The following is a 15268-nucleotide window of genomic DNA, read 5'->3' as shown; positions in this document are numbered from 1 at the left end:
TTTAAAAGATTTGATGATATCATTTCCATTATTACCCTTTTAATTTTAAATTTTTTTGAATCTTTTTAAATTTAAATTTTAATTTTAAAAATCTTTTAATTTTATTTTTTATCACAATATGAGGTTATTGGGTTGTTCTTGCATTCTCGTAAATCACAGGGGTTCTCGTTTTAAAATAATATTTTACATCCCGATGCGTTATATATATATATATATATACACACACACACACACATATACATACTATGGTGAGCGTTCAAATAAAAACCACTTAATTTGTACAAACCGTGCAAACCTCATTCAACTAATCATAATTTTTCAGTTTGTTCATTTTTTTTGTAATTATGAGAGGTAGATTAACCATTTTTATTGTGGAGGGTGTTAATCATGGATATTATCATCTTYATTATTTTAATTTTAGAGAAATACATGAAACAATTTCATTAAAATTTCATTAAATATTATATGAAACAATTTCATAACCATATATGAAACAAATTCATCAAAAAAAATATTATATGAAATAATTTCACAAGATTAAACAATTTCATGAAAAAATTCCATAAGATTAAACAATGAAATCGACGTATGAGGGTGGTTTGTACGGTTTGTACAAATGAGGGTGGTTTTCATTTGATCGCTCCTCTATATACTAAATTATAAAACATTTAACTAAAACTCTTAAAAACAAATTTTTATGCATAAAATATTGTTTATTGATGCGTATTACTTAAAATTCAAGATTACAAGTATGATGTACATGAGTACATCTTATTAAAGCTTCAAATTTGAATTCGTGTAACTAGCTATAGATAAACATAATCAAATACATGATAAATATCATTTTAAATATAATTAAAATAATTATTGAGTTCTAACAGATTACTTAGTTATTATCTTAAAAAATTATTTTATTAAACCAAAAATAAATTAATTCGTTTTTAAACTTCAATTAAATTATAATAAAAAATTGAAGTATAGAAATTACACAAAAACGATAAATTTCAAATAGTTAATTTGATACTAATATTGCTTATTCTTTTTCAAAATTTTATAATATCTTCAAATTTATATTTCATTCAAAAACAAAAAAAAAAATTGGTTTTCTCAAAATCGCACTATAACATCGATATGACCAAAATACAAAACGAAACATTAAAATCAAGATTTATCTCGCTGCATTGCACGAGTACCCTTCTAGTATATATAGATTCGTTTACGGTTGGATTTAATTGAGATTTGGGCAGCATGTTCATGAAGTGTGGTTATTTGTTTTCATCGGTGGAGATAGCGTTTGAGGTCTGAAGCCCGAGATACAAGCGTGGACGGAAATTATTTTGAGGTGTTTTTCTTCACTAAAGACGTATTTTCCAACACAAACACGTGTTAAATGAAAAACTTAAGACCCGATTGAAAGGAGATCTTGAAACGCATCTTAAACGAAAGCCACATACAATTATGTGATAGGCGAACACGATATAGGGAAGAATATAAAACGATGACTTGCAGAATCTTGAAATACATCAAATACGTTATTGGTAAGCTGCAACAGTACGCAACAAATGCTTCACGATATAACATTTAATTGATGAACGACACAACCACCATATCTGATCCCCATATCCACCTGAACAACCTTGTGATTTCTATGTTCAACTTTCTTCGTCCAAATACAAATATATAACGTTTTTAGGATGTTAAAAAAATACAACGTTTTTATAGTAAAGTTTCTGTTTAACCTTATTTATTTGTCAATTGACAATTATTACAAAATCTTCGTGACATTAATTGATTACTCGCTTAAATAATTTTATTAAATTACATATTGAAGGGGTATAAAGTAATACAGTCGTAAATGGTTAGAGTGCTACTTGTAAAATGACGACGTGAAAGTATCACTTACGCAACTTGTTAAAGTGATATTCTTAAAAAAAAAATTACAGTCGTGAAAGGTGCAATCGTATATATTTGAAAACTATAATAATAAGGGATCATTTACCAAATGTTTTATTCAGGTAAATGTTTATTGGTAAAATTCAACATTATCACTTACTTATGGGACAATATTTTAATCCATCAAAATGATATCATATGCAACAATTTACCCAGCAAATGCTAACAATGGTAAGAGTCATTGTCATCAGTTACCAAACAAGACTCTTGGTATTTGCTTTAGCACTTATCAGGTAAGATTTTTGGTATTTGTCATATTCATCTCGTAAGGCAACGTGACTTGGTAAGCGCTTAACCAGGTAAGCATTTGCACGACTTTTCTCCCATCCCAGGTGCATGTTCAAATATGTYTCAATCATTTTATTAGTTTTTAGCTGTTAATTTCAAGTTTATTATGTTTCTGAAAGAAATTACAATAAAAGACTCGAACACAAGACCTCACATACAAAAACTAAGAAACTAACCAACAAACCAATGATGATTTTTTGAAAAAAAACACATATATAGCTTCGTTTTGTTATAGTTAAATGGTGCCACCACTCAGACAAAAATTCTTAGGTCCACCTCTGGACCATACACAGACAACAATCGGTTTTAACTAATTATTTCACACACATTAATTGAGAACAAGTTGAACAATAATTAATTATGTTTTTGTTTGGTATATGTTACGTTACATTACATAAAAGAGGAGGTTTAAAAAGCATAAATAAATAAAATGATGAAACAAGACGTCGCTTGAAGTAGTGGTACTTCACGCATTATTGATAGTACCTAACGGGAATCAGTGTTTGTCCTTGACGATGGTCACGGGGCAAGGTGCATTGGTCACCAAATAGTTTGTGACGCTTCCTAAGATGATCCTGCAATTTCATAAACATATATATTTGTAAATGTCGAGATTTAAAAACAAAACCTCTAAGCTATCGTAATCATCCTACGATCTGATAAGCATGATATTAAAATAACTGATAGTTGATTATTATAAATTATACATGTGAATGAATGGTTTCAGCCTTTCAGTGATTCACGGAAACAATTTGTCAATCTTCACATCTATTCGACCAACTCCTATGATGGAATTAGCAATGGACAGGGTGTATCCGTTGCTATCGACTATAGGAGTTGGTCGAATAGATTAACTAAATCCCAATAAACAGACTCCTAATCATATTTAAACTATAAGTTAGACGACAATATAAAATGATCTAGAAAACACAATAGGACAAGAGGTCAAAATGGACGAAACACGCTCAATGGGAAAACTCACACGTAGGTAACACCTGCTGATAGGAATCTTTAACATCCCTAGGCATTCGTCTACCCTAAAATCAACTTAAAACCATGACGGAAGCTATTGACACCCTACAACTTTGAATTTATAAGAAGCTCACAAATTCAGTTTTCTATCCATGTGGGACGAGTTGTTACAATATCCCACAACTTTAAGCAGAAGCTCGCAAATTCAACTTTCTATCAGTGTGGGATGAGTTGTTACAGAATCGGGAAAAACCCTTCTTGTACACATGGGGTTTTTTTTTATATTAAAAAAGTAAGATCTTAAGACCAATTAAATGAGATTTTCCAATAAGTTGAATAAATAGAATAACAAAAGGCCTTGCAAATCAGTTATTTAAGAAAAAGAAAAAATAGGGTAGAAACCTCTGGAGAGAACTGAGTCCTCTGCTACCCATGACCAATGTATCCAGCTTCAGATCTTCAATTCCTTCAACCAGCTTCTCCCTTGCATCTCCCCAATACAATTTGGTCACAACTTGAATCTAATCAAACAAATTAACCACTAATCATTCAACACTTAAATTCTGGAATCGAATTTGTAACCAAAAACCATTGATTTCAATTCAACTAATCAGATTTGGCATCGTTCTGGATACGATCAAAGAAGTTTCACATAAAAATTTGTATATATCGAACTAAAAAACTATAAATCTGGATCAAAAGTTTGAATCAGAAATATGAAAATAATTGAATTTCAAATACGTCATGATCGAACAAGAAGCAAAGTGAAAACCTCTTTTTGTCTAGCTCCTGTATCAAGCATGTCAAGAACAACAATATCCGTTTTCACGTTGTACTTAGCCATCACTTCCGGCTCACGGAACTCGCTCAATGGAATCAAAGCTGATATCGCACCACAATACCAAATCAATCAACAGTTTTACTAAACAAAATCGAAAGAATAGAAGAAATAATTGATGGATCTGAACTTACGAGAGCCAGAGGTAGACCAGAGTTTGTCCCGAGATTCATCGCCGGAATGGGATTTGACATGGATGATGTAGAACGTATCACCTTTATCAGCTAAATTATCGATTGCCCATTGCAAAGCTGCCTTGCTGCTGTTGGAGAAATCCATGGCCACACCTACCTTCCGATCCTTCACCATTTTCTATCGGAGATCAGAAACACTGAATCACAAGAAGAATCTCACAAAGGGTTTACCAGACAATATAGGAGCTGTTTGAAAAGAAAGCACAAATGAAGTGTTCTTCTTCTCTACCTTTTATTTGATACTTTGGTTTGTCTTCTCACCCTCCAAAGCATTCACAATAAAATTAATAAAAACGATTTTTATATATTTTTTCAATTTTACAAAGGAAATTAACTGAAATAATCAAACTTTACATCACTCGTTACATTAGTATTGTAATCGGTTAATGTTTCAACCGGTTATCCGAGTATTTAAATGTTTAAAATTTTACATCTTAGATATCAAAATGAAAATTTTGAAAGAACGTTACCTGAAATATGAATCAAATTAAAATATGTTACTTTTTTATGCAATTTGTTCTGTTTTTATATTTAAATATGTTACTTTTTACTAAATAAAAAATCATAATATATTTTATTGATTATTCATAAAATACACTTATTTAACACGTAACGTGCAACTCATAACTAATGGACTTTGGGATACCCTTCAAATTTTCTAGAAAATATAATAAATAAAAATATTATTCATATTATAATTTATTTGATCCGAAACAAGTGTTTATAATAAAAATATATATATATTTAATTTTAGAAAAATATACTTATTATATTTTTAATAAAAATAAATAATCTTTGTACATTTAATGATAAATGAAATAATTAATTTATCTATATCAAATATAGAAACGAAAAATATTTTTTTTAAATAAATAAATTAAATAAAAATAAAAATACTTATTTTAGAAGAAAAAAATCAAAGTAATATATTATAAATACATATTTGCAACACATATGTAACGAGCCTCGTCATATGTGTTTGGAAATTGAAATATTTGTTAACAACGGATAACGAATTTATCGTTATTAATTTAATAGTATTAATTAATATATAATTCGTTATATATTTATTAATAAATATATACCGGTGATTATTTTATTTATTGAAGCTTGTCAAACGTATTTAATATTTATTGGACAGGTCAAGGAATCCTATCCGTTGTTCTTGATGTTGGATGGTTTATGCACGTGATAACTATATAATTAACAATTTTAAATATTTTTATATTTATTATACTTTAGAAATTTTTTTTTTTTTGGGTAAAGATACTTTAGAAATTTTGGTTACTCTCATACTTATTTAAAACTAAATCTGATTATATTTTAATTTATAAATTTTATTTTAATGTATTTATTTAGAGCTGAGTTGGTCAGGTTAAATGTATTTAAACAATTCAACCTAATGTTTGCGGTTTGAAATTAATACAGAATTTATCGATTTTTTTTAAGTATATAATATTTATATACGGCAAATGCAACAAATAAACTCACACACTCAYCTCACCTATGGTGAGGTTTGAACTCATGACCTCCTAGAAGGCCAAAGGCTACGATACCACTAGGCCAAAGACTCTTCGATAGAATTTATCGATTTGTCGTTAAATATTAAACAGATCCAAAATTATCAAATGGTTTGACAAATTCTGGTTAAGTATCAAAATTTGATAGCCTCACGTTTTGGCATAACAGTCAATGGTCCTCCACGTCTAAAAGTAAAATGGATGACTTTGATTATTATATTTTTGGGCATTTTTATGTTGGATATATTATCTCTTTAATGATTATTTTAATTGTATAGTTCTGTTGGTAAATGGACGGTATAAATTTACTGAAATACAAGATAGGTTCAAGGTATGAACCTGAACCTTCGCTGGTTTTAGCTGCTAAGTGAGCCAAAAAATGTCCCCTCACATTGAGCGACACAAGTTGTGTAAGCTACTATTTTGAGCATGATCTCGTTTGTTTCGTTTCTTGTTTCGGGGCAGGGTTGATTTAACACCACTGAATTTATAAAATAACAAACAGTTTAAAACTCCAAAATACCTTCACATTAAAACAACTTTAATAGCAAAAAGCATGTGGTTTACAAAAGAAGGAGAACAAAAATGCATCAGAGTTACAAGACAATTTTATCTTTAACGGAAYTAGAATAAAATGGGATTACTAAAACCGTCAAGTCTGCTATCTTCAAAACCCGAATGACGCCTTTAAAGCCATCCTGCTAGAACGTCTATAAAGTTCCAAATGTCACTCAGAGCCCACTAAGATATGATAATACATGATGATAAGAAAATGTGTTAGGTTTAACGCCTAGTGAGTTAAATGAGTTTTTATCATCTAAACATAAAACGGTTCAAACGAATATTTTTTTAAACATCGATCCATTATTTAAAACACAAGTTGTAAAAGGAATATCTTTACAAAACTCGCATTTCCAATTCAAATACCCATTTTAGATTGATAACCAATATCCAAACTCACCGAAAACATGTGCGAAGCACACACAATAATAGGCACGGGAATAAGACCCGATCTATAGGGGAACTGGTGTACATGTCCCGACGAGGATGAGGATGAGGATTCCCGAAAGTTAAAAATCGGGGACGGGGATGGGGATGGGGATGGGGATGGGGATAGGGAAGGGGAACATGGTCCCCGCCCTGATCCATCCCCGTATATTAAATATTATATATATATATTATTAAATTTTTTTATTTATAAAGAATTAGATTTAATATCTTTTAGATTTAGAAATAGTATTTTGACTTAAATTTTATATATATTTTTTATGAGTTGTCTTACCTTTTTTAAATAAAAAATGTCGAAAGCCGAAAGCATTTGGTCAAACATGATGTTGTGATTTTGTTCACATATGAATATTTGATACTTCATAAAAAAAATTAAAAATATATGAGATTTAAATATGAACCATTATTGATCAAGTGTGGTATTTAACACATTTGATTTAAAATATCTCTCATTAACCAAAGGGGATCCTCAATTCCCTGTTGGGGATAGGGACAAGGATGTGATCATATTCTCTAGTGGGATGGGGATGGAGATTAAGATCAGGGACGGGGATAGGGATTGGGGTCCTCGCCCCATTCTCATGCCTACACTCTAAAACATATGATATGTAACACCCTAGTTTCATTATTTGCTAAATCTTAATGTTTAAACTTTAAATACGATATTTTATAAGTAAATTAAGTACTCTTAAAAGAGTCAAGCAACTATATCATTTATTAATCTATCACATTTATAAGGCAAGTAGCTTACAAGGGAAAACATGAGAAATCAAACCTAAGGGGATGAGTTGTAAATGTTAGAAGTGTGTTGGCAAGCTATGTGATGATTAAGCAAGTCTAATAAGCATGACTAAGCAAGTTAGTAATGAGTTGTAAAGGTCAAAAGCATGAGTTGGCAAGACTATTTGATTACAAGGCAAGTCTAAGAAGCATGACAAGGAAATACTAGAAACACGATATGTCAAGATTCTCTTCCTAGAAGCATGAGGTGTCAAGATTCTCTTATCCTCAAGTAGGAGATGTAAAACTCTCATAAGAGTACAGGTTTGAGAGCAAAAAGAACAAGTAATTGATGCAATGAATTCACCTATAAATAGTGGTTGAAATGTACCATTAGTTTCATACCAAAAATAAGAAATCTCTCTCTTTATACATAATCAAGCTTGAAGAAAGGAATTAAGGGAAAAACGAGGCATAATCAAGGTGAGTACTTATGAGATTTATGAGGTACATACATGCTACATAAAAGTATTTTATGCATTAAAAGATATTCTGGCATTTTGTTTTACATGAAAATATATTCAAAATATGCATGATGACATGTTTTGATACAAGTATGTGTCTTACAACAAGGTATGAAAGTGTTTAACTGTTATGATGTAAGCATGTGTTACACAAGGAATGAAAGTTTTTACATGTTATGTATGACCATAAATATCCAACGTATGAGATATTACAAGAAGGGACGTCTTGCAAATGTACCTTATGAGGCAGCCTTTATGGACCCAGGGGTTTGCAAATCTCAAGACAAGTACAACATACTTACATGTTTCAAGTGAGATCTCAAAAGAATGTTTTTGCATGATAAAAAGATAATTTGTGTGCATGATCAAGAGTTTTAGTGAATTACTATTCACAAAATGTTAAGCATCATGAAAATTGTATATTCATGAAACTGTAACTACTCACTAAGCTTTTTGAGCTTATATATCTCATGTGTATCTCATGAAAGGAATGAAGAAGATTTGCATGGAGTAGTATTTTACTAATCAATAGCAAGTTMTATTGTATTTTAAGCTATTAAGTTATACGTTTCCACTAGTATTTCATCKTTGATGTAATTATAAGCTACGTTATAAATAAAGTTAACTTTCAAGCTCATATTCAAGACTTAATAGTTTTAATTTAAAGTAACGGCACCACATTTTTTTAAGTAGAAATTTTGGGGCGTTACATAATATATAGATAAAACTCTATATTCATAACACCGAAAGCATAAGTAACRAAGTACTCGAAAACAACACTTTTCAGTGACGGAATAGACCCCATTCYATCAAATGTGGCAGAAACACAAAGTATGCCACTTATCAACATTCTCGAGTTTCGCCKCAGGCCATGGATCCCTGTATATGACTCCATTGAGTATTACCACAAGATACCCAKAATGACCCTAGACTCGACCTCTAGATGAGTTTCACCATCATTCTCTGTATACGGTTCCAACGAGTACTACCACAAGACCTAKCCCCCTAAACGACTCAATAGAGTACCACCGCAGGCTACTAGTTTCATATATGTCCCAATAGGCTACCATCGCAAGCTCTCAAACCATGACTTCGGGACCACTCACCTGACTTAAATGTAGACATCCAAATTCCATAGGTAACAGTAAAACAGACTCTTATGGATCCAATGCATTACAGTGTAAAATTACATGGCACCAATTGAATAATTAACGCACTCAAAACATGTAATATCCAACAAATATGCAATAGATGGATTATACGTCCAATGATTTATTTTGAGCTATTAAAACCGGACAAATGYCCCAAAACYTTTTTGAGTTAAAATCAAGCMGATAGTCCCCATAAAACACTTGACTCTTTAAATAAAGTCAATTTAAACCATATAAGTCATAAAGGCATGTTTTCCAAATGTTTAAGAAGCACTTGGCACCCATAACTTGAAATAGCTCCAAAACTCCTTCGTTCGTACTTTCAAAATCCCCACGATGTCGACAAAGACGTTTATCAAAGAATTATGCACTTATAAATAAAAGGGGGCTAACGTGCTACCATCAAAAACTCAAAAGTTGAATAAAATCCAAAAACAAAACTTGGCCGAAAACAAGGTCAAAAAACCATTTGAAGACCCAAAATCAGACCTCAAGCTTCTCAAGAACTCAAACTAGAGAGAAAATGGTAGAGGAGATATGTCTAGGTGAAAAAATGCAGAAAAACCAGCCYTTTAGACCTTGCCCGCGACCTGCTGCAAGTCGCTCGTGTCTCCCATCCGTGTCGCAATAGAAAATCCCGTGAACTTTGTCGTGAATTCAGGTGCAGATCATTGTTTTGACTATTTCTTTCGTTTTCTAGCCCGATTCAATYTTCCAACTATCATAATATGATATATTTTTAAAACCTCATTATATTTTCATCTTRAGGGTTGAACGACCTCCAAGAATCATGAATGTGAACTTCCAAAACTGCGGGTATTATAGTTGATGCATTGTTTAAGGGGATTGCTTAGAGGGTTATGGAAGGTATTTAATGGGATAATKAAGATGGTTTAACACCCTTCCTAATTCAGTTAATTTAGGTGTTCAGTTTGAGCATTTTAGCCTTCACGACTCGTGGTGAATTGTGGAGCACCAGGTGAGTTCTTTTATGAACATGTGATTGTTTACTAAATGTACTCATGTATTGAATATGGTTTCCACGGAATGATGTCCTTATTTTGTAATTTACTGTTATGCTCACCTTTATGTTTGCTGAACTATAATCGAGTATGTGGGATAGTTGGATTTGCACAACGGAAGTAGGGTACCTTAAGATGGTGACATTCTTGGAGTGATATTTTGTGTGCCTTGAATGCACTTCTTTTGCACATCGGAGAGACATCTACCTGGTCCACGGTTATGAAAGTCACAGTTRGGTGACAGTGTGGCTATGAACGGTGTGCAACGTCCGAGTGTAAATGTTATAGGTATATTGCTATTTGGTTGTCTTGTTTCTTTCGTGATACTTTATTTCAAATSTGTTCATTTATTGATTAAAGTAAGAGAATTCACTAGATTAGTTGGTCTAGCACTCTCTTCGCAAAAYTAAACCATTTTCAGGTACATTCCATGTTGAGAGTTCATCCAAGGGTAAAGGGAAATTGTGATTCATGCTCTAGAGTTGGCTYAGGGTCTGTTTGTTAKGAGCTTAATGAGCTTAGTGCGACTTACAGCTTATTCGGTCAACTATACAAGAGTATTTAATAGTGGTTTAATGATATTGAAAGTGACTTATTCAATAAGCTTTTAGGGGATCTTTATGCAGAAAACCATTTTTTTCCAAACCTCTCCTCCCAATTAAAGAACACGCATCTTCCATCTATAAAAAAACTTTCAAACAAAAAAAATTCCAATTTATATAGATAGATTAATCCATACAGCTGTGGATGTCATTTACCAGCTRCAAACTATTGAGATATACTGAGAACATTTATTTTGTGTTTACATTTAGAGCCAGTTTGGCCTTCTTTTATGAATATTGTCATTTCGGTATCTGGTGGTTACATTTGTTTTCATTGATCCAATAAACGATCAGATCAATAGATCAACAAGTTTAAACTGGTTTACAAAATAAAAATTGTTTTCGAAATTTGTTCACTTCACATACAAAAACAAATGCGAAACTATAAATGTTTGAGAGAAGAAATAAACAAATACGTCGATGTGAAGTACCAGTTCATGAACCTGGCTACTCCAATTTTGTTAAACGCTAAGTCCATCTCGATATACACCGATCCAATACTTTTTTCTTTATAGTAGAATGAAATATCTGTACAATTCATTCCTCTTGGCAAAGACTTTTGATTGAATCCATACACACACTTRATATAAATAACTTATAATGATACAGATATTAACGAAGAACACAGGTAATTTAAAAATCAAATTGGATTAGCGTTTTATGTATTTGAATTATCACAGAGAGTATGAAGAATATCATTGGAGCTTTAGAAATAGAAAATGCTTTTTAGGATGTCAAAGATTTTTACAGAATTTTTCTAATAGATTCTTTATAATTTTTTTWWAATTAAAAAATTAAAAATGAAAATCTCTTAAAGAATATTCAACTCTAACAAATTTCTATTTTGGAGATTCTAACATTAATTATATCATTAAAATATTCAATACATTTTATACCTGACAAATTTTAAATTAATTTTCAAACAGTCAAATTAAATTTAAACAAGTTTCATATAAAATGGGTAATTTCCATTTGACTTGGGATCACGTGAGACCAGTCTATTTTTGTGAGAACAGTAAAACCACTTTTTTATACTTGAAACTTCACAGCAAAATCCTGTGAAAATAACCTTCACAGTGTTTTTGTTGTGAAGGTTCGACTTCTTTTTACCTTTACAACATTTTACTGTGAAGTTTCAAGTGTAAAAAAATGGTCTCAAGGGTCTCAGAAAAATAAACTGGTCTCATGTGAACTCAACTTATTTTTGTGAGAACCGTGAAACCACTTTTTCATACTTGAAACTTCACAGAAAAATCTTGTGAAGGTTCGACCTTTTTTTACCTTCACAACATTTTACTGTGAAACTTCATGTATAAAAAAATGATCTCAAAGATCTCACGAAGACAGACTGATCCCACATAAACTCAACTAATATCCATCTTTTATGTAAAATGATAATTTCTAAGGAAGTGATGTAAAATAGTAATTTCCAACAATTTTTACGTAAAACAATAAGTGTCAACAAAATTTATATAAAATGACAATTTTCAACAAAWTTTTTAKAAAGGAATAARTTTCAGTGACAAMAAAATTTATATAWTTTTCAACAAACTTTTTATAAAATAATAATTTTTAATAAAACATTTATAAAATACTATTTTCAAAAAAAGATCTTCATTTTTACTAAATTTAGAAAATTAGCTAGAGGTATTTTTTTTATTAACCTGGATATCCAATCCGTTATGCGAGCCGATTAATCCCAGGACGACTATCTGATTTGCAAACAGACTGGAGTCACCGCATTTGAACCTCCGTGGCCTCAAGGGGATTTTTATTCCTCCTTGAATTTGAACCTGAGACCTCCAGATACTTTTGACCTTTGGAGCCAAACTCAAACCAATCAGGCACCACCCTTATGGTTAGCTAGAGGTGATTTTAATATGTTAGAAAAAGTGCTTACTATCGCAATTCTAATAGATTCTTGAAAATAAAGATTTTAAGGATTTTTTTTTATTCCAATAGATTCTTCAAAATAAAGAAAGTATGAAAGAGACTAAAATTGTTGTTTACCAAATGCTTACCTGGGTAAACACTTATCAAGTCGCATTAGTTTACCGGTTGAATATGGTAAGCACCAAGAATCTTACTCAGTAATAGCGAGACAAAGACCAAGAGTCTTACTCGGTAAGTGAGGGCGACGACTCTTACCATGGTAAGCGCTTACGGGGTAAATTGTTGCATATGATTCATTTTTGATGGACTAAAATCTTGCCCGGTAAGTAATTGATAGTGTTGAATTCGACTGGTAAGCGCTTACGGGGTAAGTGTTTGGTAAACGAATCTTAAATATGGATATTATGAGTGAAAGATATTATTTTATTATTGAGTTAAATGCATGGAATAGCAACTTACTTTCATAAAATTTCTTATTATAGCATTCTATTTTTGTTTTTCTTTATTACAACAATGTCATTTCAAATTATTTTTTATTGAGGCATCGCACTTAAAAAAATCTATTCATTATAGCAATGTGTAACCTCTTACCTTTTAAACCGGTTAACCCATTAATTTTTTTTTCTTGTGTGGCTTTAACGAGATGATATGGATGACATATCATATTGATAACTTAATTAAAATCAAAATAAAAACATATTTCAAATTATTATTAGTGATTTTTATTTTTCATTGCTATGATTTAAAAAAACATTTTTTTTTACTTTATCTTATTAAATTGCATGCAAATTAAATATTCTAGAGTAAAATATTTCTTAAATAAATATGTTATATTATTTTCGAGATATATTTTTTTGTAAAAAAGGTACCACTTCTTATTTTGTGTTGTTCATAAAAATACATCTCTTTTAAAGTTCTCTCTAAAATGTTAACGAAATAAATTGTGTTATATAATTTTCTAATATTGTGATATTGATAATTAATTCAAAAAAATCTAATTGATTTAATATATTTATACGTCAAGTAAAAGTTTTTGAACAAATATAATATATTCTTTAACGATAATATTTTTTAGGTAAAAAATGAACAATTCTTATTTTTTTAAATATTAGCGAGATAAATTGTTTTATACTAGTTTTATTAATATTGGTATATTGATGAATAATTTAATTTTTTTTAATTCGTTTAATATTTATTAAATATCATGTAAAATATTTAAATATTAAAATTAAAAGTACAATGTTTACTAAGAACTAGTAGATGTTATAATAAAATAATTTTAAACTCACAATATTGTATTAAGAAAGTTACATCACTATTAGGGGTGAGCATAGGCGGGTACCCGCCCTTTTTGACAGGAACCGGAACCGGAACCGGCGGTTCTTGAGATATTGGAACCGGAACCGGTTAGANGGAACCGGAACCGGAACCGGCGGTTCTTGAGATATTGGAACCGGAACCGGTTAGAGCGGTTCTTAAATTTTTGGAACGGGAACCGGTTCCGGTTCCGGGTATCCGCTTCCTAAAATATTAAAATTTTGTTATTTAGAAATAAAAAATAAAACATTGCCAAAACACTAAATAAATAAAGCAAGAATACAAATTATACAGAATAATGGTTACAAATATTGTTTCACGATTACAAACCATAATAGACTAATAGAAAATGTTCAAAGTTTAACGATTACATACTATAATGGTAAATGTTTAAAGTTTAACGATTACATACTATAAATCCAAGTGAACACACAATTTGAAAAAATATGAATCATTCTATATGAAGAATTTAGATGAAAAATAAAGATGACGGCGTGCTTTCAAGATGTAAACCTATTATAAATTTGGTATTAAAAATAATAATAATTTTTTATTAAAAAATATCGGGTACCCGGCGGGTAACGGCTCCAAAAAATTGAGAACCGGAACCAAAACCATTCTAAATTGGTTCCGTATTTTAGGAATCGGAACCACTCATATCAGTTCCGGTTTCAGAACCGGCGGTTCCAAGGCGGTTCTGGTTCCATAGTCGGGTACCCGGTTCCGCTGCTCACCCCTAATCACTATAGTACATGTGGACAGCTTACATGGACAATGAGGTGGCATGAGAACCTGGTATAATGGGTAAATTTAAATCAAAAGGTTACTCAATGCTATAATGAGTAAATTTTTCAAAGTACAATTTTTTAATAAAAAATAGTTTGAAAATACATTACTGTAATATGAAAAAACTGAAAGCACAATGTTATAATAAAGAAATTTATAAAAATAAATTATTATTTTATGCATTTTATTCTTTTATTATTCCCATCAACAAGAGTTTTTGAAATAAATGTCTCGAAGAGAGAGAGAGAGTCTGACAATATCTATACTATCTTATAAAGCATTGACTAAAACTCTAAAAATACTTAAAACTCTTAAAACTCTAAAACTCATTCATCCCTAAACGATTTCATCTCTATCCGATTTCATCTCATATCTGAATTCGTGTAACTAACTGCAGATAAACACAATCAAATACAGAATAAACATCTCATTTTAAATATAAAAAATTAAAATATAATTAGGATAATCATTGAGTTCTAA

At 30.7% G+C, this 15268-nt stretch overlaps 1 protein-coding gene across 1 annotated transcript; it reads right to left on the bottom strand.

Moving 5' to 3' along the window:
• Positions 1 to 2558: 2558 nt before the first annotated feature.
• On the bottom strand, positions 2559 to 4500 carry LOC112507162 (universal stress protein PHOS32). Its single transcript, XM_025111604.1, has 4 exons — positions 4186 to 4500; positions 3986 to 4095; positions 3616 to 3734; positions 2559 to 2816 (listed from the first exon to the last, which is right to left on the bottom strand). The coding sequence occupies exons 1-4, from the start codon at positions 4358 to 4360 to the stop codon at positions 2738 to 2740; spliced, it is 483 nt and encodes a 160-aa protein (XP_024967372.1). The 5' UTR covers positions 4361 to 4500; the 3' UTR covers positions 2559 to 2737.
• Between the last annotated feature and the right edge of the window lie 10768 nt (positions 4501 to 15268).

This window comes from Cynara cardunculus (assembly GCF_001531365.2).
Source record: "Cynara cardunculus var. scolymus isolate 2C chromosome LG 2, CcrdV1, whole genome shotgun sequence".
NCBI classification, from domain to species: Eukaryota; Viridiplantae; Streptophyta; class Magnoliopsida; order Asterales; family Asteraceae; genus Cynara; species Cynara cardunculus.
This window is presented reverse-complemented; position numbering and strand designations above follow the sequence as displayed.

Coding starts and splice junctions, on each gene's coding strand:
- LOC112507162 (XM_025111604.1), bottom strand. CDS start 4,360: ATGGTGAAGGATCGGAAGGTAGGTGTGGCCATGGATTTCTCCAACAGC. Junction 4,096..4,185: donor CTGGTCTACCTCTGGCTCTC/GTAAGTTCAGAT, acceptor GTGCGATATCAG/CTTTGATTCCATTGAGCGAG. Junction 2,817..3,615: donor GGACTCAGTTCTCTCCAGAG/GTTTCTACCCTA, acceptor ATGAAATTGCAG/GATCATCTTAGGAAGCGTCA.